Source organism: Lynx rufus, unplaced genomic scaffold (assembly GCF_022079265.1).
Source record: "Lynx rufus isolate CCGP_SWC_20201006 ecotype Redwood Valley unplaced genomic scaffold, mLynRuf1.p SCAF_6, whole genome shotgun sequence".
NCBI lineage: Eukaryota > Metazoa > Chordata > Mammalia > Carnivora > Felidae > Lynx > Lynx rufus.
Window position 1 is genome coordinate 74,173,759 of NW_025814878.1, and position 25,879 is coordinate 74,199,637.

Genomic DNA, 25,879 nt, shown 5'->3' on the forward strand with positions numbered 1-25,879 from the left:
AAACAACTCAAAATATTAATCATATATCTTGCTGAATCATCCTAAAATATCATTTACAACATGCCCTACCTGATGTTTAGAAAGATTCTTTTATGATAATACATAGCTTCATTTGCCACCCCAAATCCATGTTAATGTCATCTAGAGAAGAAATCTAGAGGCATAGGACATCAGAGGGAAGAACAGAGAATTAGAATTAGGAGATAGGTCTAAAGAGATATGTCATTTGTTGGAAAGAGGGAATGGGAGCAGGGAATAAGGATATTTTTGGCTCAAAAGCAATATGGGCCCCTAGATGTTAAGAAAAAAGAGCCCCAAAGGGTAAAAAGACAAAGAAAAGAAAGCTGAAAATATTTTTCTTTCTTAAATATTTAAGATACTTACCTTACTTGAGCCTCCACTTCCTATCTGCTTCAATATGGAATAAATTCTTCCTTTAACTGAAATGCATTCATTTGTTGAAGAGGATGCTGAAATCTAAATAATTAAAATATGTAAAGATTCAAAGGTGCAAAGAATATGCCTGAGAAACTAGCTTGCATTTAGTACAGTGAAATGTTTCCAATTTTTAAATTATCTTAAATTTCAAGTAATTAGATATTAGTCACAATATTTTAAAGAGGAAGTTTACATATTTTAGTCAAATTAATAAACTTACTAATATATAGATAGACTTCCAAGGTCTCCCTCTAACTTGCCTTTACTTAATTTAAAAAAAAAAAATTTTAAATTTAAGTATAGTTGACATACAATGTTCACCTTTACTTCTTAACATAAATAAATAGAAGATTCAGGGGAGAAAACAATGCCAATACACAAACTCACAAGCTATTACTTTTCACCTTATTCTTTTTTCTTATATATCCCTCTTCACTTACACACATGCATAAATAATTACATCTAAATTCTTTTTCCTCATTTAGCACTACATTATAAGGGAAGCGGTATGCTAGCTCCAGAGTCAATGAGACAAATGCAAATTTCAGCAATGCCCCCTTTCTGCTGAATGATGTTCAACAAGTTAGTTAATTTGAACTTCAGCATCTACCTTGGCAAACTTGTAGCTGATGTACTATTGCAACAGACCCCATTTCCCTTCCCTTATGCCAGAGCTCTCAGAGGATCTATAAATGCTTTGCACAGATGGGAGTGCAGTGAGAGGACCCATTCCAAGCTGACAAGAAAGCTGGAGACACAAAGCGCATCTGATTAGCTGATTTACTAAGTTGAAACGGGTCTGTCTGAATAAACCTCAATTTAACCAAGTCCTGATTTAAATCCCAAATGGTAGAACTCTCTCATGTAATCTCTTTCTTTACCTTTTAACCTCAGGGGTTAAAAAACACTATTGAGTCATGAAATATGTTTTCTGTAAGAAAGTATTAGGCTTTGAAATATGTACCTGTTATTTTTCATTCAGTTATAATTTCAGAAAGGCTTTTCACTACCTACTCCCACCCCTCTTCCTTTTGGAGCATCTTCTCGCACTTAAACTGAAAACTTCTGAGAGGGAAGAAAGCAGTTCAATGTTTTTGCCCCCTAACTGCTGACAGTTGTTAGAGTAAGTAATTCTGACTTATTTCTGACTCAATACTAATGTGAAGTTCAGTTTCCTACATAGAACATTCCACATCCCCCTTAGCCCATCCTCCTCACTGTGGCCAGAGTAATTTTTTTCAAAATGCAAATAAGATCACTTCACTTTCCTGCTCCAACCTGTTACACAGCTTCTTATCCCTCTTGGGGTAAAGTTCAAAGGGCCCAGAGGAATCCTAAGGATCACCTCGTCCCTCTTGGACTCTTTTTAGTTTCCTCCTGACACTGGCCTTTTCTAGAAGGCTCCTGGCCCATTCATTTGGTCATGACTTGACTTCTAGATATCAACTCAAACAGGGTCTGACATGAGGAAGAGTTCAACAAATGTTTTGAATCAATGTATGGACAAAACTGATCATCTTTTTCTCCTTAGTAATTTATTATTCTGCTTCAATCTTCAAAATACTATTTCTCTTTCCATAGGATAATCTATTGTCAGCTTTTTTGTTCTTTATTAATTGCAAAATATACATAACAAAAATTTGCATTTTACTCTACACCCATTAAACAGTAACTCCTCACTCCTCCCTCCCTCTAGACACTGGTGACCATTGTTCCACTTTTTGTTAGCTAATTTTTTTTTTAATCTCTCAATATGTAATAGCTAATTACCTGTTTGTGTGTGTGTGTGTGTGTGTGTGTGTGTGTTTTGCTGTTTTATTTAAATAACAATTGCTGCTATCTTTTCTTTACTAAGTAGCAGGCTCCGCTGTACAAGTTCCATATATGTTAACTAATTTAATCTTCACAATTATCCTCTATGGTAGGTATCTTTATTATCCCCACCTTATAGATGATGAAATGGCCACAGAAAATTTAAGTAACTTACAAAAGGTCACACAGTTGGTAAGTAGTGAGGCCAAGATTCATGGCCAGAAAGCCTCTCTTCAAAGTTCATGCTTTCCACCAGTATTTAGTGGCCACTCAGATAGTTATTAGAAACTAATTTTAATAGTATTGATATCAGTATTTTTTCTCCAGATGACAATACAATTGCCTCACCAGCAAAAATTTTCCTATTTTTATAATTACTTTATATTTTAGTAGCATCTTATATTGCTATTCTGATATTCTTGAAAACTTAACTGCATATTAATCAGCCAGTGAAATGAGGCTGCACAGTTAATAGTAGGCTTAAGTAGTGAAACAGAATAAAAAGTTACCTAAATTACAAGACAAATTTTGCCTAGCTATTCAAACTGGATCTTTTGGCCTAGTTCATGAAAAAGCTTCATTAGTTTCTTCAATAACTAATCTCTCAAAGTCACAAGGCACCCTTAATAGGTTTTCCCTATTAAGAGTTTTGCCTAAGAATGGACAAGTTCTTAAGGCCTTTCCTAACAACTAGATGTTATGAAAATAAAATCTTTGGATCATACCTTAAACATATACCATCATAAATAAAATTTATCAAACCTGTAAAGTTTGAAGTGGAGTAACAGGTATTTGCTGCTGCTGCTGCTGCTGGAAACAGGCAAGTTGGCTATAAGGTGTTGACAACTGACAAGCAGGTGGAAAGTCATTCTTTACAACTGGAGTTCTAAAACTAGGAAAGAAATGGTTTTAATTTAAAACATGAAAAATGTAGAAAGAAGATTCTGACTCAGTGTGTGATTTTAAAAGATGCATATAAACTTAAATGTATTACATCAAACAGAATCCACATCAGTTTTCATAATATAGCTAAGTTATTTATTCTAGATATACTATCACCAGAAATTTCATTTTGAGGAAATTCTTTCTGAAAGTAATTTTTTGTCCCTAGACAAGAAATCCTTACTAGTAAAATTAATAAGATGGCATTTAAAAGTGAAGTTGGGGTTATTAGAAGAATTTAGCCAATGCAAAGGTCAGCCTATGGCATACGAGTGCTTTTTAACAATAGTGCTCTACAACAGCATGCTAGAAATATCAGAAAGCCAATTACATTACAGGAGTTTGGACTTTTGAGATTAAAGCTGTTGAGTTCACATTTGTGTTTTGCTTAACTTATTCACTATCACATCCTCAACACCTAGAAGAGTGCTTGGCACAAAGGAGTTCAAATACTTGTTGACAATATATAACCTAACTTCACAAAAAATAACTATATCACTATTCTAGTTATCAACTTTCTTTAAAATATTCCACATATGGGGTGTCTAGGTGGCACAATAGGTCAAGCATCCAATTCTTGGCTTCAGCTCAGGTCATGATCTCGCAGTTCATGAGTTCAAGCCCCACATCAGGCTCTGTAGAGAGCCTGCTTGGGATCCCCTCTCTCTCCTTTTCTCTGTTCCTCCCCTGCTCTCTCTCTCTCTCTCAAAATAAATAAATAAACTTAAAAAAAAATTAAAATATTCCACATATAATAAAATGAAGTAATATATAGCAAAACTATATTAAATTGGTAAGAGCCCAGGTTATGAAACTTCTAAGGCCAGTTCTAATTAAAATCAAAGATTACATTATGAAAATTAAAAACAAAAGGCATCATGGACTTAAGTTATCCTCTAAGACATTAAAAATATAGCTACTAGTTGGATGATATGATGTGCCACATTCCTTTATTCTTTCTTTGAAATGTCATTAATTTGCTTTTGCAATATCCCTGTTTCCTATCAATCAGAATTGACCATCCAGTTTCTTTACTCATCCCTCATTCCCATACACTCAAGTCTTTTACCTTTGAACACTCCCAGAACTATGTGACCTATACAACCAACTTCTTTCAGAAACTATCACATTCCAATTAAAAACCCTCCTTTGCTGTAAAATGTAGCTACCGTTTATCATGTATAAGAATGCTAACCTTTAAAATACCTCTCTCAGTTACACAAAGATATCCATGTAGCAATGTGTAATTACCAAGAAGTTTTACATATTTAGAGTATTTATAGATTGTTGGTACAAATTACAATAGGACAGAGACTTTCAAAACAATCCTTAAAAATGTATTGTAGCCACCTTCCCCTCCCTTTTTACAGGTGAAATAACTGATGCTCAGAAAAATAATATAAATTTGGAAACTCTTTAAAGTAACAGAGCAGGATTCAACTTCAGATCTATTTAACCCCGAAGACCATGTTATTTCCACTGTGCCAAACTAGAATGCCAAAAGTAATTACCAGCTCATGTAATCATCCAAGGCACTGCTACTGGGTGTCTTACAAACAGATTTTGGGTCAATCCATTTAGGTGCTGATATTGGTGGTGACTGCTTTGAAACTGAAAAGGCAGGTTGCTCAAAAGTGGTTTGTTTCTGCTAAAAAAAAAAATAAATAAATCACGATTTACAGTTTTTAGACACCTGTTCAATAGCTTTACAAACATTTTAATTTCTAAAAGAAAAAATAATGTAATACACAAACATGCTAAAATAAGTAAACATATGTATTCCAGACTTCCAATAACTTTTTAGTATAGCTTTCACTGTAAGTTCTGAAGCCTATTATATTTTCTTCAAAAGGATTACAAGGAGAGGGAAGACTCATGGTATTGTTTAACAAAACAGGATCTAATATCCTCTGCCATCAGGACTACTATAACCATTACTGAACTTCTATAATCTAAATAAGTACTCTGTACTTCTGAAAACTTAGCTTCCTTTAATCAATAAAACCACAGTATACGGGATATAGGAATGGGTAGCTAAAGTGCAATTAAGGAAATGGTCAGAAGGGAGGAAGAAATTATTAATCAGAAGTAGGTGGAAGTTATCCAGAGCCTAATATCCTCAAGGAATGATGGGGAGTCACTAGGATGTCCAGAGATGATAGCAATGAGCAAGGAACAGGATGGTATATCCAAAAAACAGGAGCCTCAAAAGGTCAGGGCTCTGTAAGAGAAGAAATGATCTGGATATAGCTACAGGGAGTTTTTAGCTATAAGGTAAGTGAGATGTGAAGTAAAAACAATCTCTACTCGAGAGGGCTGCTGGAGAAGCAGTGACTTCAGGAAACCACCTAATTCCTTTTTCTTCTTTTCATAAGTATGCTATCCAGTGGATTTTAGTATGTTCACAAGAGTACACAATCAGCACTATTTAATTACAGAACCTTTTCATCATCCTAAGAAACTCCATATCCATTAGTGGTCACCCTCCGTTCTCCACTCTTCCCAGTCTCTGGCAGCCGCTAATCTACTTTCTGCCTGTATATGGATTTGCCTATTCTGGACATTTCTTATAAATGGGATCACATAATATGTGGCCTTTTGTGACAGATTTCTTTCACTTAGCATGTCTTTAAAGTTCATCCATGTTGTAGCATTTGTTAGTACTTCATTACCTTTCATTGTTGAATAATAAAATGAAATAATGAAATTAGAGTACCACATTTTGTTTATTCACTCACCAGCTGTTGGATATTCGGGATTATTTCCACTTTTGGCAATTATGAATAATGCTGCTATGAACATGCAAGTACAAGTTTTTGTGTGGATATAGATTTTCAGTTTTCTTGAGTATATACTTATAAGTAGAATTGCTAGATCATATGATAACTCTATATTTAGCCTTCTGAGAAACTGCCATACCATTTTCCAAGTAACTACACCATTTTATATTCTTACCAGTAGTACATGAGGGTTCCAATTTATCCACTTCATCACCAACATTTGTTATTGTCTCTTTTAAATTATAGCCATCTTAGTGGGTATGCAGTGGTATCTCATTGTGGTTTTGATTTGCATTTCCCTAATGACAAATAAATGGTTTTGAGTCCTCTCACCCTGCTATTGACTTTCAAGTTTCAAAAAGAAAAAAGAAAAGATGCTGTTTCATATGATCCATGATTTAACCTATCAGGATTCTTCCCATCTAATATTTATTATTTACTTCATTACTTAGATCTTTAATTAAATAAGATAAAGTCTCTTCAGTAAATGGTGTTGGGAAAACTGGACAGCAACAAGCAAAAGAATGAAACTGGACCACTTTCTTGCACTATATACAAAAATTAAATCAAAATGGATTAAAGACTTGAATGTAAGACCCTACACCATAAAAGTTCTAGAAGAAAACACAGGCAGTAGGCTCCCTGACAGGAGTCTTAGCAAGGATTTTTTTGGATGTGATACCAAAAGCAAAGGCAACAAGGCAACAAAAGCAAAATAAGTAAGTGGGGCAATAATTGAACTTAAAGAGCTTCTGCACAGCAAAGGAAATCATTAACAGAATGAAAAGGCAAACTACTGAATGGGAGAAAATATATGCAAATCATGTATCTGATAAGGGTTAATATCCAAGATATATAATGAACCCCTACAATTCAATAGCAAAAAAGCAAACAATCCAATTAAAAATTGGGCAGAATATGTAAATATGTCTAAACATATAGACATATTTTTCCAAAAATATATAGATAACCGACAGGTAGAGAAAAAGACGTTCAACATCACTAATCATCAGGGAAATACAAATCAAAACCACATTGAGATACCACCTCATACCTGTTAGAATTTTGTCAAAAAGACAAAAACTAACAGTGTTGGCAAGGATGTGGAGAAAAGAGAATTCTTGTGCAATATTGGTAGGAATGTAAATCAGTGCAGCCACTATAGAAGACAGTAGGAAGGTTCCTCAAAAAATTAAAAATAGAACTATCATATGATCCAACAGTTCCACTTCTGGGTATTTATCCAAAGAAAATGAAAATACTAACTCAAAAAGATACAATCTTATGTTCACTGCAGCATTATTTACTATAGTCATGACATGGAAACAACCTAAGTGTCCACTGATGGATGAACGGATAAAGAAAATATGGTGTGTGTATATATACATAGTATACAGTGGAGTATTAGCCATAAAAGAGAATGAAATCTTGCCATTTGTGACATGGATGGACACTGATGGCATTAAGTGAAATAAGCCAGATATAGACAAATACTGCATAATATCACTTACATATGAATTAAAACAAACAAACAAACAAACAAACAAAAAAACGACTTCATAGATTCAGAGGGCAAATTAATGGTTGACAGCGGTGGGGATGGGTGGTGGACGAAACAGGTGAAAGGGATCAAAAGATACAAAGATAGGGTACCAGGGTGGCTCAGTCTGTTAAGCATCTGACTTTGGCTCAGGTCATGATCTGGCGGTCCATGAGTTTGAGCCCCATGGCAGGCTCTGTGCTGACAGCTCAGAGCCTGGAGCCTGCTTCAGATTCTGTGTGCCTCTCTCTCTAATATAAATAAACATTAAATAGGGGCGCCTGGGTGGCGCAGTCGGTTAAGCGTCCGACTTCGGCCAGGTCACGATCTCGCGGTCTGTGAGTTCGAGCCCCGCATCGGGCTCTGGGCTGATGGCTCAGAGCCTGGAGCCTGTTTCCGGTTCTGTGTCTCCCTCTCTCTCTGCCCCTCCCCCGTTCATGCTCTGTCTCTCTCTGTCCCAAAAATAAGTAAACGTTGAAAAAAAAAAATTAAAAAAAAAAAAAAAAACATTAAATAAAGACATACAAAGGTATTTCCAGTTACAAAATAAGTTATGAGGATGCATGTGTAGCATGGTGGCTATATTTATTAATACTATATGCATATTTGAAAATTGCTAAGAGAGTAAATCTTATAAGTTTCACCATAAGAAAAAAAATTGTGTAGCTGTATGGGTACAGATGTTAATTGAACTTATTATGGTGATCACTTCATAATTCAAATATTGAGTTAGATTGTACACCTGAAACTGATGTTATATGTCAATTACGCCTCAATAAAACACAAAAATACTTATTTTTCATAAAATATCTATATTCACATGTGATGATTTATTATTGTTATTTTTAGTAAGTTAATAAATATTTTTAAAATGTCTGTTTTACTTTCTAATACAGTAAATACAGATAAATATAACTTACATAAACAAAGCTCTTTCATGGTCTTGATAATGAAGAGTGTAAAGAGGATCCCAACACAAAAACATGTGAGAACCCACTGAGTTAGAATATAACTGAAAGTAGTGAGGACAGTATAGCCATGGACTATATACAGTATGACTCTCTAGTAGCCTACCAGATCATTCCTTCTGAAATGACCTTTGACCATTGGGAATGATCATTCAACCTGTTATAAATTCACATACAGTGTCTAGTCTATATTTTTCTATTTTATCCATGGGATAATAGGAAATTATCAAATCTTTTGGTACAGCATTGCACTGGTTCAGGGGTCAGCATATTGTATTCTGTAAAGGGCAAGGTAGTAAACATATGGGGCTTTTTAAGGCAGAGTCTCTGTTGCAACTACTCAATTCTGCTGTTACAGTTCAAAAGCAGCCCTAGACAGTAATAAATGGGGATGGTTGTCTTCCAGTAAAACATACTTTACAGACAGGCTGAGAACTAGATTTGACCGATAGGCTGTAGTTTGCTGACCCCTGCACCAGTCTACCAGAAATCCAAAAGCACCACTGAAAATAAAAAAAGACTTCAGCTTGACATATACTTTTACTGAATCTGTCACTAGTAGTGATCATTGTTTTGTGAATAATAAGAAACATCCTTTAAGTAAACTATTCCACTAAAAATGGTACATAAGGATTTAATAAAAGAAAAAAATTTAACATGACCATCACATTACAAATAATGGCAATGTTACACTTTAGAGGAAAAGAAAGTTACCTCTGTATCAACTTTTTGGGCTGTGTCTGGAATCTGCCACTGATTTGAAGATACAGCAGGATTCTGGTTTATACATTCTGACTTTCTCTTAGACTGCCATTGTTTCTGGTTACTCTCTGGAACCTTTGGTTCTTGATGTTCCTTAATTTCTGAAATTGCATTTGTTGTTGTTATCAACAAAAGGAAAGAATATTTGATAATAAAATTAAATCTGAAATACGAAACATGTTACAAACTATATTAGTACAAAGAGAGAAGGGGTGCTTTGGTTGCTCAGTTGGTTAGGTGACCGACTTAGGCTCAGGTCACGATCTAGCAGTTTGTGAGTTCGAGCCCCACATCAGGCTCTGTGCTGACAGCTCAGAGCCTGGAGCCTGCTTCAGATACTGTGTCTCCTCCTCTCTCTACCCCTCCCCTGCTCACGCTTTGTGTCTCTCTGTCTCTCAATAATAAACGTTAAAAAAAAAAAAAAAATTAGGAAAAAAACAAAGAGAGAAACTAAAAACATTAAGCCAGCTGCTGACAACTGGCTTTTAATAAGTCATTTTACTAAGGTATAACACAGTCATGTTCCTAAGTTGCTACCTAGAGCTTTATCAGAGAACATTCTGAATTTAAATACTTCTGGGTCTTCACCAGAAAACACCAAATAAATAAATAAAAATTCAAAAACACATATATCATAAAGTCTTACTAATAAAGAGAAGCTAATTTACCACTTTACATAGACCTCTAGTATTTTAATTTTTTGTTAATGTTTATTCATTTTTGAGAGACAGAGACAGAGCATGAGCAGAGGAGGGGCTGAGAGACAGGGAGACACAGAATCTGAAGCAGGTTCCAGGCTGTGAGCTGTCAGCACAGAGCCCGACGTGGGGCTCAAACTCACGGACCGCAAGATCACAACCTGAGCCAAAGTCAGATGCTTAACCGATTGAGCCATCAAGGTATCCATAGATCTTTAGTTTTTTAACAAAAATTTTACATTAAACTAGCCTGTAATTTATTTTCTTAATGGTCTCCCAACAAAAAAGTCTCAACACTATAGTTACTATCCTATGAATATCAATATTCACTATCACCATAGTGCAAAAATCCTAAACAAGTATGTACAACGGATAGATAAAAGGGATAATGAATTATGACTAAGTTATGTTTACTCTTAAATGTGAAGTTTGCTTAACATGTGAAAATCAATTTAACTTGCCATAATAACAGGACTAAGAAGAAAAATACATGATCAACTCAATAAATGCAGAAAAAGCATTTGACAAGATTCAACAGTCACAAAAAATATCTAATGATAATCTAGGTATAAAGCAAAATTCACTGTTTTGTTATTTGATTAAGAGTAGATAAAAAATCTACAGCAATTATTTCATACAAAGGTAAAATATGGAAATCTTCCCTCTAAAATAAGTAATAAGATTGCCCACCTATCATCTCTTCTATTCATTATGATGTTACATGCAATACAAAGAAAAAAATGAAGGTTAAAAGGATAAGGAAAAAATGTTAAATCATTTTCTTTCTATGAAAGAATTCATAGAAAAATGTTAGAATTATTCCGTGAATTTAGTAACTCACTGACTATATCTAAGATCAATAGCTAAAACCAGTTGTATTTGTATTTTTATATACCAGCAACAAGGTAGAAGATGAAAAAATAGTTTAAAAATATTCCATTCACCATCACAGCATTGAAAATGCCAGGTATCTAGCAAGAACTCTAGCAAAAGAGAAGAAAAACCTCTAACAGAAAATAGTTCTCGATAACATCTTAAATACTACTTAAATGAATGAAGGGATATATGCCAGATTAGTGGATTAGAAAACCTATCTGCTAAATGCCAACCTGTCCCATTAGGATCTCAATAAAAAAATCCCATTTTAAAAAAAGAATCTGGTAGATTCTAATATTTATATGGAAACCCAAAAGGCCCAATAGCTGATACAGCCTTGAAGATGAATGAAGTTGGAAGATTTTCAATTGATTGCAGTAAATAAGATAGTATTGGCACAAAGATCTATGGAACAGAGAAGAATCCAAAACCAGATATCACAGGATATCTAATTTATAATTCACTAAGGGAGGGGCGCCTGGGTTGCTCAGTCAGTTAAGCATCAGACTCTTTTGGATCAGGTTATGATCTCATGGTTCATGAGTTTTGAGTCCTAGGTCAGGCTCTGTGCTGACAACGTGGAGCCTGCTCAGGATTCTGTCTCCATCTCTCTCTGCCCCTCCCCTGCTCACTCTCTGTCTCTCTCTCAAAAATAAATAAACATTATAATTCACTGACGGGAAAAGAGGGTCCTTTCAATAAATGATGCTGGACCGACTGGATATCCACATGAGGGAAAAAAACAACAGAATCTTGATACGTCATCTTACTTATACACAAATATTAAATTCAGTTAGAATGTAAGTCCATATGTGAAAGGCAAAATGATAAATCATCTAAAATATGCAGAAATATCATTACAATCTTGGAGCAGGCATAGATTTGTTAAAAGACATAGGAAATACCACAAAGGAAAAGACTGATAAATTAAAATGCATAATAATTAAGAATTTCTTTTCCTAAAAAGTCTTCAGTACATAATGGAGAAATTACTTGTAACACACATATCCAACAAAGGATATGTATCTAGATGATATAAATATCTCCTAGAAATCAATGAGAAAAAGAAAGAAAACCCAATAGAAAAATTGGCAAGAGTTTCAAACAAGTACTTCACAAGAGAATATCCAAATGGCCAATAAACATAAAAAAAGATGTTCAACATCATAAGCCATCAGAGAAGCGCAAATTAAAACCACAGTAAGATATCACTTAGCAGCATCCAAATGTCTAAAATTAAAAACCAACAATAAAACAATTGGGACTAATATGGAGCAAGAACAACATCCCTGCTGGTCAAAGGGACCACCATTCTAGAAAACTGGCACTATTTGCCAAAGTTGAACATACACACATTCTGTGACCCTACAACCCCACTCTTTGGATACACTCAAAAGAAACGTGCATGAATGGAATGATATTTCAACAGACTGTACTCTCATGATTTGGGTGATTTTGTAATTGGCAGTTTTACTATATAATAAAGTATTACTGGCACTGTATAGGTACTCAACAAGTATTTACTGAAAAACATTAAATTAGGTATAAGATTAGTATTATTAACAAGCATATTTGGTAAAGATGATTTTTCAGTGATACCAGTTTATGATACATGCCATGAAAATATCCTTCAAATACTAGGAAAAGGAATCTATTCCAAATCAAAATAATGGCAAATAGACCATTCTAGGGTGAATAACAGTCTCAGTTTGCTGGGAACTGACAGTCATTCTGCTATATATAGAACTTTTCAGGGGTAACACCAGGGAAGTTCCAGTCTGGAAACCAAAGAGTCTCAACAAGCCTAGTATGTCCCAGTTTTCCTCTTCAGTCCAATTAAAGAAAAACATTAGTCAATCTGGTAAACTTTGTTTGGACAAGGATCATCCAATTCATGATCTTGTTCAAAAATCTCTAATGGTACTCTGATATCTACAAAAAAAAAAAAAAATGTAAGCGTGGAGTTCAGTTTACCTAGTTTTACCTTTTATTTCTGTATGACCTGTTATAGTTTTCTGCATAGACTATCTTTTGTTCCTAAAATATTTTATTCTTTTGTTTTCATTATTTCCTCCATTTGAAATACTCTATCACTGCCATTTCTTCCTATTTAAACCCAAATAGTTCTTCACCTTTCTTCTCCATAAAACATGTTCTTACCCTAAACCAAATAGTTCCTCACATTTCTCCTTCTTCTGAATTCTCACAGCATTTTATTTATGTGCTTCTCAATATACCCTCTAAAATTCTACACAGCATTATATTTATCAGTCTGTCTCCCACACTGGATGGCAATCTCCTTGGGACTGTTTCATTCATTTATATCCCCTTAGAACATATCATACTACTCATATAGTAGAAAATCAAATGTCTGATAAAAAAGAGAATTATCATAAAGATACAGCTTGTGTTTTTTTCCAGAAAAGTATTTGTCAAGCCAACTGAAAAACCTAACTCAGCCCCAATGTACTTTCCCTCCACTCTTGCTTTTACACAGCTTTTAGCCAAATAAACTTCCACTGCTACAGAATTCAACACTTTTCATAGACTCTATATAATTCAATTGACATACAAGATAAAGGGACATATAGTCTTACATTGTAATTTGTAGATGGCTGGTCAACTTTCACAAGCACCAGAGTGCTATTCTTAATTAATAAAAGCCTATTTTGTCTCTCTTACCTTCTAATTTTGATACAAGACTTGATTCAGTTTTATTCTTCAAGGTTACTGAATCTGTAATAAGTTCAGAACTCTTCTCATCCGACATCAGAGGTTCCTTGGAATGGATATTTTGAATAGACTACATGAAAAGAATAAGACATAAAAATAATAAAGTCTCATAAACAGTAATAGTACTAATTTGTCTTAGTGTTCAATAGACTAAAGTCTCATCTATGTGAAAAGATTGCTAAGAAAATTATCTACTATAATCAGATATAGACTCACAAACTGAGGAAGGATTAACTTCTTGAATTATTGACTAGAACAGTGGAACTGGCCATAACCATAAATGTGGCCAATGTGCTTTCAATGGACATAATCAACTCATAAAATATAATCACTTAAAAAGAGAGGTTGAAAATTTGAATATAACATAAGACATGCCTCATTATTTTGTGACTATGATGGTATTTTATCCCCAAAATAACATTAGTGAAAATTAAGATTTGCATAAGTCTAAAACAGTAGTTATTCTAAAATCCAAAAAGTAAACTTTTTAAACAACTATGCACTATTCTCTAAGGTAGCTATGATCAGTTAAAATAATAAGCATAGACCATGAAAAAGATGAATTACAAAAAATATAAACTTGAAAAGACCCACATTGTGAGGCCAGGGGTTGAACTCAAGTACAATAAGAACAGTATGAGACTAAAACTGTTTCCAGTCTTTGCATTTACAAAGACACATCACAATTTACTCTCATTGCTATATAAGATGTCCTGTCAGAACATATGATTAAACACACCAACCAAGAAACAGAATTTGGGGGGAATGACTCCCCTAGCTATTCCCAAACCCAAGTAATCTGTTTAAATATAAGCATGATAAGTATTATGTCAAAGTTATCCCAGGAGATCATTGATCATTTCTCTACATGAAATGTACATGTTCGTCAACTTTGGAGGAACAGTTTAGGACTTCTGTACCACTTCCCACTAGTGGTCCTGTATCTCTTGGGGCTTCAGGAACACTGTTGGACCCCTTCCCCGGGAAAAACTCCATGGATCCTAGATCAGGAAACCTTGCTCCATATAAAGATTTAAAAATTAAAATACCTTTAAATTTCTCAATTCACTGGAATCATTTCCACTTGATTTAGATCCAGGTACAATCATATCTTGGCGTTCTGATCCAGAGGTCTGTCTGCTACCACAAACCAAAATAGTTTTAATGCTTAATTTAAAATTAATCTTTTTAATGTGCTATTTTTTCCATTTTAAAATTGACTTCTTAACAATATATACACTTTTTAATTGGAAAGATCTCTTGAAAAATTATTTTTAAAAATAACATGATTGTAGTACAAATGTAATGAAGTTAGGTGCTGGGCAATGACGAAAAGGACAGATAAGTGGTAGGTGATTGTGTACTTCATAACGTAATAAGTAACAATTGGGGCTAAGTAGGAATGTAGTAAAGAAGGGGACAGCAGTATGTAGGTGAAACCACACTTCGAAATGCAAGCAGCTTAAGGAAAAGGACTAGAGTATAAACCTTTCCATAGGCCTCCACAGTGTCAACCATACAGTGTATCATGGCAAGCACCAAGAAAATGGCTGGTTTTGTTTTATTTTTATTTTTTTATAATGGGAGAAAGTCTCCTTTTATTATTCGGAGAGGTATTTAAAATGGAGACAAGAAAAAAGTCATCTCATAAGATTCTGGACAACCAAAATACACTTAGTATCTATCTTTAGTCAAGTGCTAAGTATAACAGAATTTTAATTAAAGATGCCAACTAAAAACAATCAGGGGCGCCTGGGTGGCTTAGTCAGTTAAGCATCCAATGACTCTTGATTTCAGCTCAGGTCATGATCTCACAGCTCGTGGGTTTGAGCCCTGCATTGAGCTCTGTGCTGACAGCATGAGCCAGCTTGGGATTTTCTGTCTCCCTCTCTCTCTGCCCCTCACCCTCTCCTGCTTGTGCACACACGTGTGCTCGCTCTCTTTCTCAAAAATGAATAAACAAACATTTTATAAATAAATAAATAATAAAAAGAACCTGTTGTATTTCTGAAGTTTATTTGCAAAATGATTCTCTGGAATCCAAGGGGCTTTTTCTAATAGAAATAAGGTTATCAAGAATGCTTAGAGTTAAGAACAGACCAGAACAATTCCCTTAGCTAAGTTGGAAAACTAGATTCCTACTTCTTTTAAGGGGATAAATATCCAGGTTGAAGAAAGGAGAACACATTGGACGTGATGAACAATATTTCATCTCTACCTGCTCTGCCCCACCTCTTGATGCCCTGGGCTCTGTAGCAAATGAATGAATTAATCATCTTTCCCACTGATAGCTATTCTTTTCCTTGAACTTGTTAGCAAAGAAATTGTTCCTAGACCTCCTTCCACCCCTGCTATGAAGACTTTCACAAACATAAGAAACGGATTCTTACCAGAGAAACTACCCATAAGCGAGAAATGCCCAGATACTAGGAGTTTTTACCTCAAAGATGTCTGCATATATCTTTTAAGCTTAATGTTGATTTAATATTTTTTCCTCCATGTTACATAATTTGTTAACCATTCCTTTTTTTTTTTTTTTTTAAGATTTTTACCTTTAAGTAATCTCTACACCTCACATGGGGCTCAAACTCACAACCCCTACCTAGATCAAGAGTCACATGTTCCACCAACAGAACTAGCCAGGTGCCCCCATTTAATTTTTAATGAGTGAAAAGCAAAATAAAGTCACATTCCCCACTCATTCCTTTGTCCCTAACCTTTAATACTAAGTAAAAATACTTAATCATAATTACTATTATGCAATAAAAAACTTTGTGACCGTTCTGTCATCAATCTTTAAGTATTGAAAACAAATTAAAAAATTAAAATTCAAACATACCTTTTTGTAAAACTTGGTACAACTGAATCATCTGTCTTCCCATAATCCGGGCTACTTAGAAGGTTAACTGGGACTCTTCCAAAAGGGCATGACTAGAAATGTTTTGAAAGATTAAGTAACCAACTAGGAAATAAGTATAAACCTCACCACTATCACTTTAATCAAGGTACATTAGAAATAACTTACCCGTTTAGCTTTCTTTGTTTGTTTCAAGGGATTTCGATGACCTATTTCTGCATCTTGAGGGGGCAAGTTTTCTCTATACAGGAAGAAAATACCCCAATTTTTAAAAGAATAATATTAACATAGGAATTGCCATTAACTGCTAATGTTATTACTCTAACACTAAAATACAGATGTAGATGTATAAATAACATAAATGTATGATGAACATTTAAAAAACAGATTCAGTTTCATTACCCATACAAAAACTTGGCTTTAGTAGTCTGTCCTCTGGAATCACAACTGATGTTCCTATTCTGTAAATGTCCAAGTGAATTGGGGAATGATTCTTGAGCAGTTAATATTGTAGATGCTATAAAAAAATTTAAATTGTAATTAAATTTATAAAGACATAAGAAATACACAAAAAGTAACCTCACAAATATGAATACTTAAAAAGATAATTCAGGGGTACCTCGGTGGCTCAGTCAGTTAAGAGTCTGACTTCAGCTCAGGTCACAATCTCGTGGTTCATGATTTCGAGCCCCACATCAAGCTCTATGCTGATAGCTCAGAGCCTGGAGCCTGCTTTGGATTCTGGGATTCTGTGTCCCCCTCTCTCCCTGCCCCTCCCCCATTATACTTTCTCTCTCTCAAAAAAAAAAAAAAAAAAAAGATAATTCATAGTAAACATTTGTCCCCAAATAAGATATGCAGACATGAAGATGTTGTGAAGATAATTCTCTAAGTATACATGTAATAGTTTCAAAATTACATAATTGTTTCCCCAGAATAAAGGTATATTCCTTATTTCTAAAAAGTCATTCTCTTATGGATAAAGAAATTGTGGTTTATATACACAATGCAGTACTACATGGCAATGAGAAAGAACGAAATATGGCCCTTTGTAGCAACGTGGATAGAACTGGAGAGTGTGATGCTAAGTGAAATAAGCCATACAGAGAAAGACAGATACCATATGTTTTCGCTCTTATGTGGATCCTGAGAAACTTAACAGAAACCCATGGGGGAGGGGAAGGAAAAAAAAAAAAAAGAGGTTAGTGTGGGAGAGAGCCAAAGCATAAGAGACTCTTAAAAACTGAGAACAAACTGAGGGTTGATGGGGGGTGGGAGGGAGGGGAGGGTGGGTGATGGGTATTGAGGAGGGCACCTTTTGGGATGAGCACTGGGTGTTGTATGGAAACCAATTTGACAATAAATTTCATATAAAAAAAAGTCATTCTCTTGCTTAGACTGAATTTTTTAATTTACTAATGAGTTTGATTAGCAAAAAAAAAAAAAAAAAAAAAAAAAATTCCAACAGGGTTAATAAAGATTTTGGTACTTCTAAAAGCCCTACACCTCCTTTACATCTGAAATTTAATCTGAGATTTTGATCATTCTACACAGATGGTATTTTTCTTTAAAATGTTATCCTGAACTCTTTCTTGCCGGACAATCTACCACAGAAAAGTAGTAGCACACAGTAATACCCTTACCTGATAAACTCTTCTTTTCCTCCTCTGAAAGCAGCTGCTTTTTTTGAAGGTTTAAATTCCGAATGGCAATTTCTAGCATTTCCAGTGGTACTGCTCCACATTCTACAGCTTTATGAAGAAGTTGTTTACTTTTTTTGAAATTACCTAACAAAGTAAAAAAATTTTGTCATTTAAATGCAACAATCTTCATTCCCCAGATACTTATTCATCAGGACCTAGGGAAAAAATTTAAAAGGCTTAGGTAAAAATATTTATTCCAAGATTCACATACCTTATTTCATAAGCAAATAAAAGCAATTTCTCTCTTCTGGTAAGAATTCTTGTCAAATAGCTTACTTATATAGTAAGTAGTAAACATAATTATGCATTCATTTTAGCAACACTGCCCATTTTCAGAAAAGAAATATAACAAAGCAATATAAAGTGGGGGGCAGCAAAAACTAAATAAAATAGAAACTTAGGGGATGTAGTAAAAGGAAAACTAAGCTCTAGATGTTACTACAGTCCCAAGAGCATCAATCTGTTACAATGCAGTATAATAATCATTCATAACAACATTTAGTTATTAAGGATGACATATTTTGCTAAAGGGAATCCTCCATCAAAAGATTCATATTTTAAAAAATAGTAATAGGGACGCCTCGGTGGCTCAGTCGGTTGAGCGTCCGACTTCAGCTCAGGTCATAATCTCGCAGTTTGTGGGTTCGAGCCCCATGACGGGCTTTGTGCTGACAGCTCAGAGCCTGGAGCCTGCTTCAGATTGTGTCTCCCTCTCTCTCTGTCCCCCCCGCCCCACACTATCTCTCTCTCCTTCAAAAATAAACAAACATTAAAATAAATCAATAAATCAATCAATAAAAAAAAAGACTAGTGTTTAGCTATCAGACTTAGCTATACCGCCCTCAAATGTAAAATAACTGACACCACCATAATTATTTTTCTGACTACAGATAAACCACCAAATTTTCTTTCAATTGCCAACTTACTCAATATATTTTGTCTAGAATTTGATTTAAAATGTCAAATGTGTACATCATGTATCAATGGAATGTGTTATCAGCATTTCTGGGAGCAACTCAGCTATGCTACACACTTGGGCACTTAGGATTTAAAAATGATTAGGAAATCTCTATCTTTTGACAGTTTACAAATTTTAAGAATTTAAACATATCTGATAGTGGCTAAGTATACATTTATTCAGAGTAGTGGTATTTCACAATTTAAGCACTTTAGGGCAGCAAAAGAAGGTAGGCTTAGATAAAAACTAGTAATTAGGGAGGTTAATAAAGTAACAGACCCCTTTGAGAGTCTGATAAAAAAATACCAACTGTCCTCTAACCATACACACCAAACTGCACATAGAATTTCAGAGATGTGCATACTTCCTAAAAACCCATTCATAATCTTGTCCAAAATAACTGCAATTTTGACCTTGAGTGATAAAATTTATTTTTTTACAGATAACAAAATTGGAGGTTTTCAATATTTGTGTGTTCTAAAGATACAAAACTTGTAGTTGCTATTGATAGGCCACAATACTTCAACAAATGCTTTAAGTAGAATGATGAAGAGAGAGGGTACTAAAGGCCTTGCCAAACTTCCTCGAACAAGCAAGGAGGAATCAATGTTCCTAGGCAGAAAAGGAATGGTTTTTTTAAAAGTCACCTGACAGTGCACAGGATAGATTAGAGGTGATTCAGATAACTAGGACTCAGAAATCATGTAAACACGTAAAAGTTAACGGTTCTCAAACCATTTCCTGAGCTGTTACAGTGCTCTTCTCTAACCTCAATCCTGGGAAATACATGCCAGTGACTGAGCCCTGCTTTGGGCACCGTGATGGAAACTCTGGCTGAACCAAACCACTAGCAATAATGTGTGCATCACAGGTAACAAACGGGATTAGGGTTGGAGCAGAAACAAGACAGAGGGAAACAGTAACATGTGGCCAGAGGGCAGACTGAAACCCTCATGGATCCAAAAGCCCCAGAAAATTAGAAAAAGAAAAGACTAAGGAATGGGCAGGCTAAAAATGTGAGGAAGACATTGCCATAGTTCTATCCAAAAACTCAAGACTATGAAGAATCAAAAGAACAAGAAATAAAAACTTCCACAGCAGTTTCCTTTTTTTTTTTTTTTAATTAAAAAGAAGAACTACCAATTAATGCTACAATTTTATTTTGGTGTATATATTTTAGTACTGTGAAACCATAGTATAAGGAAAGCTTATCTAAGCACTAACTTAAGTATCTTATATGCTTCTCTCGCACAAATACTCAATGAAAAAGCCACTTTCCTTTAGACACTTCCTGAATCTAATTAATGGCACAAACACGATGTTCACTTACATCTCTGGATTATCTGTTACAAGTAGAAAAGCTAGTATAACAAACATTCTCTACATTTACACTTTGGTGGCATTCTTCCCCCATACTCTCACCTGATCAATTTTCATGCCTTTAGCCTCAAATTTTTACTTCATATGTATGATTTAATATTAGAATGTGAGTTACAGCACGAAGTTAACATTTTTCAAATTTGGACTTGACATTTTCAAATTACCTTGTGATAATTCAAATTGTGCAAAAGATATATGCACAAAAGCAAATTTCTTGCAGTTTGCTCTGGCCATCTGAAAGTAGTCCCGTGCATCATCTGGCTCTTGAATACTGTAAAAAAGATTTCAGAGTCAAATTTTAGAAAAAAGGGCACAGCTACCTAAGTTTGATAACTCCTTATTCAATTTTCCAAAGGACATGGGATTCTAGTTTTTTTCTGTGTAAAATTAAATACTAATAAGTTAATTTTTAACATCTTTCTAGGCAGAGTCCAGAATACATAACTTTTGTGGAAATATATACATAGTAAACAGAGTTTACAATATTCATTTGTTAATTATAAACAGAAGGATTTGGTTAAAAAATACTAATTTTCTTACAATTAATACTAACAACATATCTTTTATAATGTAGTTGTGTACTATGTAATGTAGTTAGTTAAACATAATTCAAAAGTGAATACTTACGCTTTTAATTCAGCAAATCTCACTTGAATTTGAGCAAAACTCTCGTTTTGGCCATATTTATCTGGAGGAAGTGCTTCAATTGCTTGACTGTAACGACCAATTAATTTATTTAAAAGAGCATCATTCAGAGGGACACTGTTTTTCTCTAGTTTGAGCAACAAATTCAACCAGTCCTCCGGGTTGTTTGCCATCATCATAATTTGGTTGACAGTTCCCGAGTTATCTGAATTAGAGGAAGAAAATATGCCACAAGAAATGCCAAATTGCACTTTTTCTTCAAATTAAAGTTAGTAATTTATATTCTTAATATAAATATACATAAACTCCTTAAATTATTTTAAAAACCTTAACAATTCATATAAATGTAAGCAACATATTTCCTGCATATATGTCTTCGTAAGAGTTTATTTTACTCCAAAAGTTACATATTCTGAAGGAAAGAAAAACTTTGGAAGTAAGCTAGTTTTTTATAGCTTTTAAAAAACCATATGTAAGGGCACCTGGGTGGCTCAGTCAGTTAAGCGTCTGTTGATTTCAGCTCAGGTCATGATCTCACAGGTTTGTGAGACAGAGCCCTCATCATAGAGCAGGGCATGCTTGGAATTCTCTCTCCCTCTCTCTCTACCCTTCCCCAACCTGCATGTGTTCTCTCTCTCTCAAAATAATAAACATTAAAAAAAAAAAACAACCCTATGTAGTCTAAAAAAATTTTATCTTGTAGCAGCATAATTCTATTTCATCCCCCTAACTACCCAAAGAAAACCTAAACCTCCCCCACTATCACCTATAACAACTTTGTCAGAAAATTCATCAATGACTTATTCGTTAAAAATTTTTAAACGTATCACCTTATTTCTCCTAACATAATCTTTACAACTTCATCCATCCAACATTATCTCCATAGACTTCAAACTTACCTTTAATCCAATTAAACAAAATCAATTTATAAAAGATAAGTAACTGGTATGGTTATTTTCTTCTCCCTCCAAGTTACCCATATTTCTCCATAAAGATTGTAATTTATTTTCTTACTTTCTTTACTGTCAATTGTTTTAAAAAGACAAATTGAATTAATGTCAGTCTCCTGTTCAGGATTACTAAATATTATTAAACACAGATTTCCCAGAGAAACTATCATTCTTTCTGTAAGTTTTGGTTACCTTCAATAAGAGCCAAATCTATGCTTTTATAAACAAAATTACAGTTTCTGTTTTACTAAAACATAACTTTAACTCTGCTTTTTTATTTTAAATTTATTCTGGACGGGGGAACCTGGGTGGCTCAGTCAGTTAAGCGTCCAACTTTGGCTTAGGTCATGATCTCATACTTTGTGAGTTCGAGCCCTGCATCACACTCCGTGCTGACAGCTCAGAGCTTGGAGCCTGCTTCAGATTCTTTGTCTCCCTCTCTCTCTCCGCCCCTGCCATGCTTGCTCTCTCTCCCTCAAAAATAAACATTAAAAAAAATTTTTTTTTTAATTTACTTTGGACTGATATTAATTTCACTTTCCAGTTTTTACTTCCCTTCCATTGTTGTCCTAGCAAATTAGTCTACAAGATGTCTAAAAACCACTGTGTTTGTAAATGTATTCCCCATGCCTCTGAGTACCATTCTCCTTCGATTCAGAACTTAAATTGTATCTTTATATTGTTAGTGTTCACTTGATGACAAACATATTTTACAATGCAGTGTAGTGGATGCATACTCTTCCCATCTATAAATCATGGTTTTAAGCATCTTTGATACTTATGATACTGTCTTATGTCCCAGTTACCCATATATGTTAAGTATTTACAAGTTTGGAGATCACCTGGGTGGCTCAGTCCGTTGCGCATCCAACTCTTGATCTCGGCTCAGGTCATAATCTGTTTGTGGGATCGAGCTCCGAGTTGGGCTCTGCACTGACAGCATGGAGCCTGTCTGGGATTCTAATTCTCCCTCTCACCTTGCTCTTTCCCAGCTCACACGCACGCACACTCTTTCTCAAGATAAATGAACTTTAAAAAAAAAAAAAAAAAAGTCTTGGAGCCCCTGACTCAGTGGCTCAGTTAGTTAAGCCACCAACTGTTGATTTCAGCTCAGGTCATGATCTCACAGTTCATGAGATCAAGCCCCATGTTGGGTTCTGTGCTGACAGTGTTAAATAAACTTTAAAAAAAAAAAAAAAGTATTTACATGTTTGAGTGAGCTAAGGACATTTAAAAAAAATTTTTTTTTCATGTTTATTTATTTTTGAGAGAGAGACAGAGCACAAGCTGGGGAGAGGCAGACAGAGGAGGGAGACACAGAATCCAAAGCAGGCTCCAGGCTCTGAGCTGTCAGCACAGAGCCCAACGTGGGGCTCAAAGTCACAATCCGCAAGATCATGACCTGAGCTGAAGTCTGATGCTTAACTGACTGAGGCACCCAGGCGCCCCATGACCGAAGGATTTTAAATAAAGACTCATCTTGGTGTTCAAGCTTTGTTAACATTATTTAAATACATTTAATAAAGTATGGTGATACTCTCCTAAGATTTTGTTTAACACCAAAACGATCAGTTTCTAGGTTGTTTCAAGTGAATATGATCTGCCATCTTGACTAGACTTCAGGTTCTTCCATTTATTTTCAATCCTTCACTCATTTAATGGTCAGTATACATATAACAAACTTATTCAAAGGTCACTTTCCAAACAACCTCAACAGTGTGAAATATAGAAAGAGTTAGGCTTGTAAGCTAACTTTTCATAAAGCTAGGGTATTAAACTTTGGGCACATTCTACTCATTAATCATCCAATAAATATTTAAGTACATATTGCATGTCAGACAGCATTCCAAGCTCTATAGATATAACAAAACAGATAAAAATCATGCCCTCATGGAGCTCACATTCTAGTGGAAGAGACAGACAATAAACAAATTCATGAGTAAATTAGATACAAGATGATTAGTGCTATGGAGAAATACAATACAGAGAAGGAAGAGAGGTGTCACGTGCCCACACCAGCAGGTTGCTATTTTAAATAGGTAGGTGAGGAAAGGCATCAATGAGAGGACCTTTGAACAGACCTGGAAAAGGAAAAGGTAGACAGTTACCTGGGGAGTGGCGTTTAAGGCAGAGAGCAAGAACAAAGGCATTGGGGTAGGAGCTGGTCTAGTATATAGTAGAGACAGCAAGGAAGCCATTGTGGCTGGAACAGAGTGAACAAGGAAGAAAAGGAGAAAAGGGGTAGTAATAGGAAGATTCTCCCCTTCAAAAATTGAGTGTTTGACTTTAAGTTTATACATAACTTCATTGCAATTGGTGAGATCTTCTCAGTTTACAGAAAAAAAGGAATGGAAAAAAATGGCATATCTACTGCTGGCATGTGTATCAGCAGAAGTAACGGCTGACAATAATGGAAGAGTTAAGAGCACACTGTAATAAATTATATTAAGTTTCCATTTTTAAGAAAGCAGAAAATTGTGGGAACGTTTCCAAAGAGCAGGGTTAAATTATAAAGTGTCTGTAGTCTAACTGGTAAAGAACAATTACTGAGGAAATTACAATTGTGAATACACAAGGTTAACACTTCATTCCTTTACATTAGAGGGCATTCAAAGAAAAGGAACTCACCTGTAGTATCAGCAGAGACTTTATTCAAGCTTAGCTCATCAGTAAGGTCTTCATTTTTAAATTTATTTTTAATATCCCTCACTTTGTTCATTATAGAATCAATTGTCAATTCTCTGCCACTTAAATCCTCCGCCTCCATTTCTAAGGCATAAAAAAAGTAAACTGGTCATATCATTCCTTTTCACTAGTATTAAAGAAAAAAAAGATGTCTCAACTAGCCTTTTTTTTACCCAGAAGACTATAGCATTAGTTATACGAACACATCTAAACAGATTAATTAGAGTATTTGTGAAGCTATGTGGATAAAAACAACAGCACATCCTTGTAATTTGTCCAGCAAGGTTTCCAATAGGCCACATATACCTTTTCTTCCCAAAAGAACTTCAACGAAGTCATTGCACAACACAGACGTTGCTACCCCTCCTTGCTTTCAAACTTTCCATTTTTCTTCCACAATTTCCTTTCACTCTTTCTCCAGAATTATTTTCTCTGGGCCATCTGCAAATTCACTTATTATTATGTTTTTAATGTGAGGGAATGCTTGCTTGGATTCTGGTAATGACATATAGACATAATATTTTTGGTAACGAAAATAACCATTCTTTTATTCACTCTCTGTATGCCAGTAAACCTGCACACTGAAAGTGCTTCCAAAGCAGAACATGAACAACATCATAACCCTTTACTGATAAATGGGATATCAGCAGGCTTGTTCTTATGCGTGTCTGGCATAATTATGCTTTGCTATCTCAATCGTTCTAAAACCAAGAATCTACTGTATTCTTACACTACTGAGCACTTGCTCATCTGCATGGTGGTGATGGTGCAAAGTGTCTGCAGTCGTTCTTCCTATCATTCTCAGGTTTGTGATTCTCAAGGTTAATACCTAGTAACCCAGGGTAACTGATATCAATGCCGCTCCTGACCTCGAGTTTGACAATGAAAAGGGGTGATAAAGTAGGCATCTAGAAACCACTATTTGAAGTCAGGTTCAAAAGGTAACTGTCAGAAAGGGGCCACCATCTCCTCGCTCTCTTCTAAAAAACCTGACGAGAGGGCGTGCCTTTTGGGAGAGGATTTCCTGTCCCCCAAACTCTCCCCAGGTGCCACACCCGATGCACACACCCACCTCCGGCTTCCAGGGTCAACAAAACCTCCCTCATCACCCACTGGATTGGCGGAAGCAGCGAGACCTCCCCTCCCCCTCCA

General features: G+C 35.0%; 1 protein-coding gene across 1 annotated transcript in view; it reads right to left on the reverse strand.

Annotated features, from left to right (window-relative positions):
- The window catches only part of TTK (TTK protein kinase), a 38,670-nt gene extending 13,465 nt beyond the window's left edge, over positions 1-25,205 (reverse strand). Inside the window, exons 1-14 of the mRNA XM_047102311.1 lie at positions 25,034-25,205; positions 24,671-24,811; positions 21,075-21,297; positions 20,612-20,718; positions 18,050-18,193; positions 16,809-16,923; positions 16,575-16,647; positions 16,389-16,480; positions 14,599-14,689; positions 13,499-13,619; positions 9,195-9,343; positions 4,704-4,840; positions 3,013-3,142; positions 385-477 (exon numbers count right to left, since the gene is read on the reverse strand). Of these exons, the coding sequence (XP_046958267.1) occupies positions 385-477; positions 3,013-3,142; positions 4,704-4,840; positions 9,195-9,343; positions 13,499-13,619; positions 14,599-14,689; positions 16,389-16,480; positions 16,575-16,647; positions 16,809-16,923; positions 18,050-18,193; positions 20,612-20,718; positions 21,075-21,297; positions 24,671-24,809 (1,614 nt within the window). The 5' untranslated portion in view covers positions 24,810-24,811; positions 25,034-25,205. The remainder of the gene's footprint in view (positions 1-384; positions 478-3,012; positions 3,143-4,703; positions 4,841-9,194; positions 9,344-13,498; positions 13,620-14,598; positions 14,690-16,388; positions 16,481-16,574; positions 16,648-16,808; positions 16,924-18,049; positions 18,194-20,611; positions 20,719-21,074; positions 21,298-24,670; positions 24,812-25,033) is intronic.
- Between the last annotated feature and the right edge of the window lie 674 nt (positions 25,206-25,879).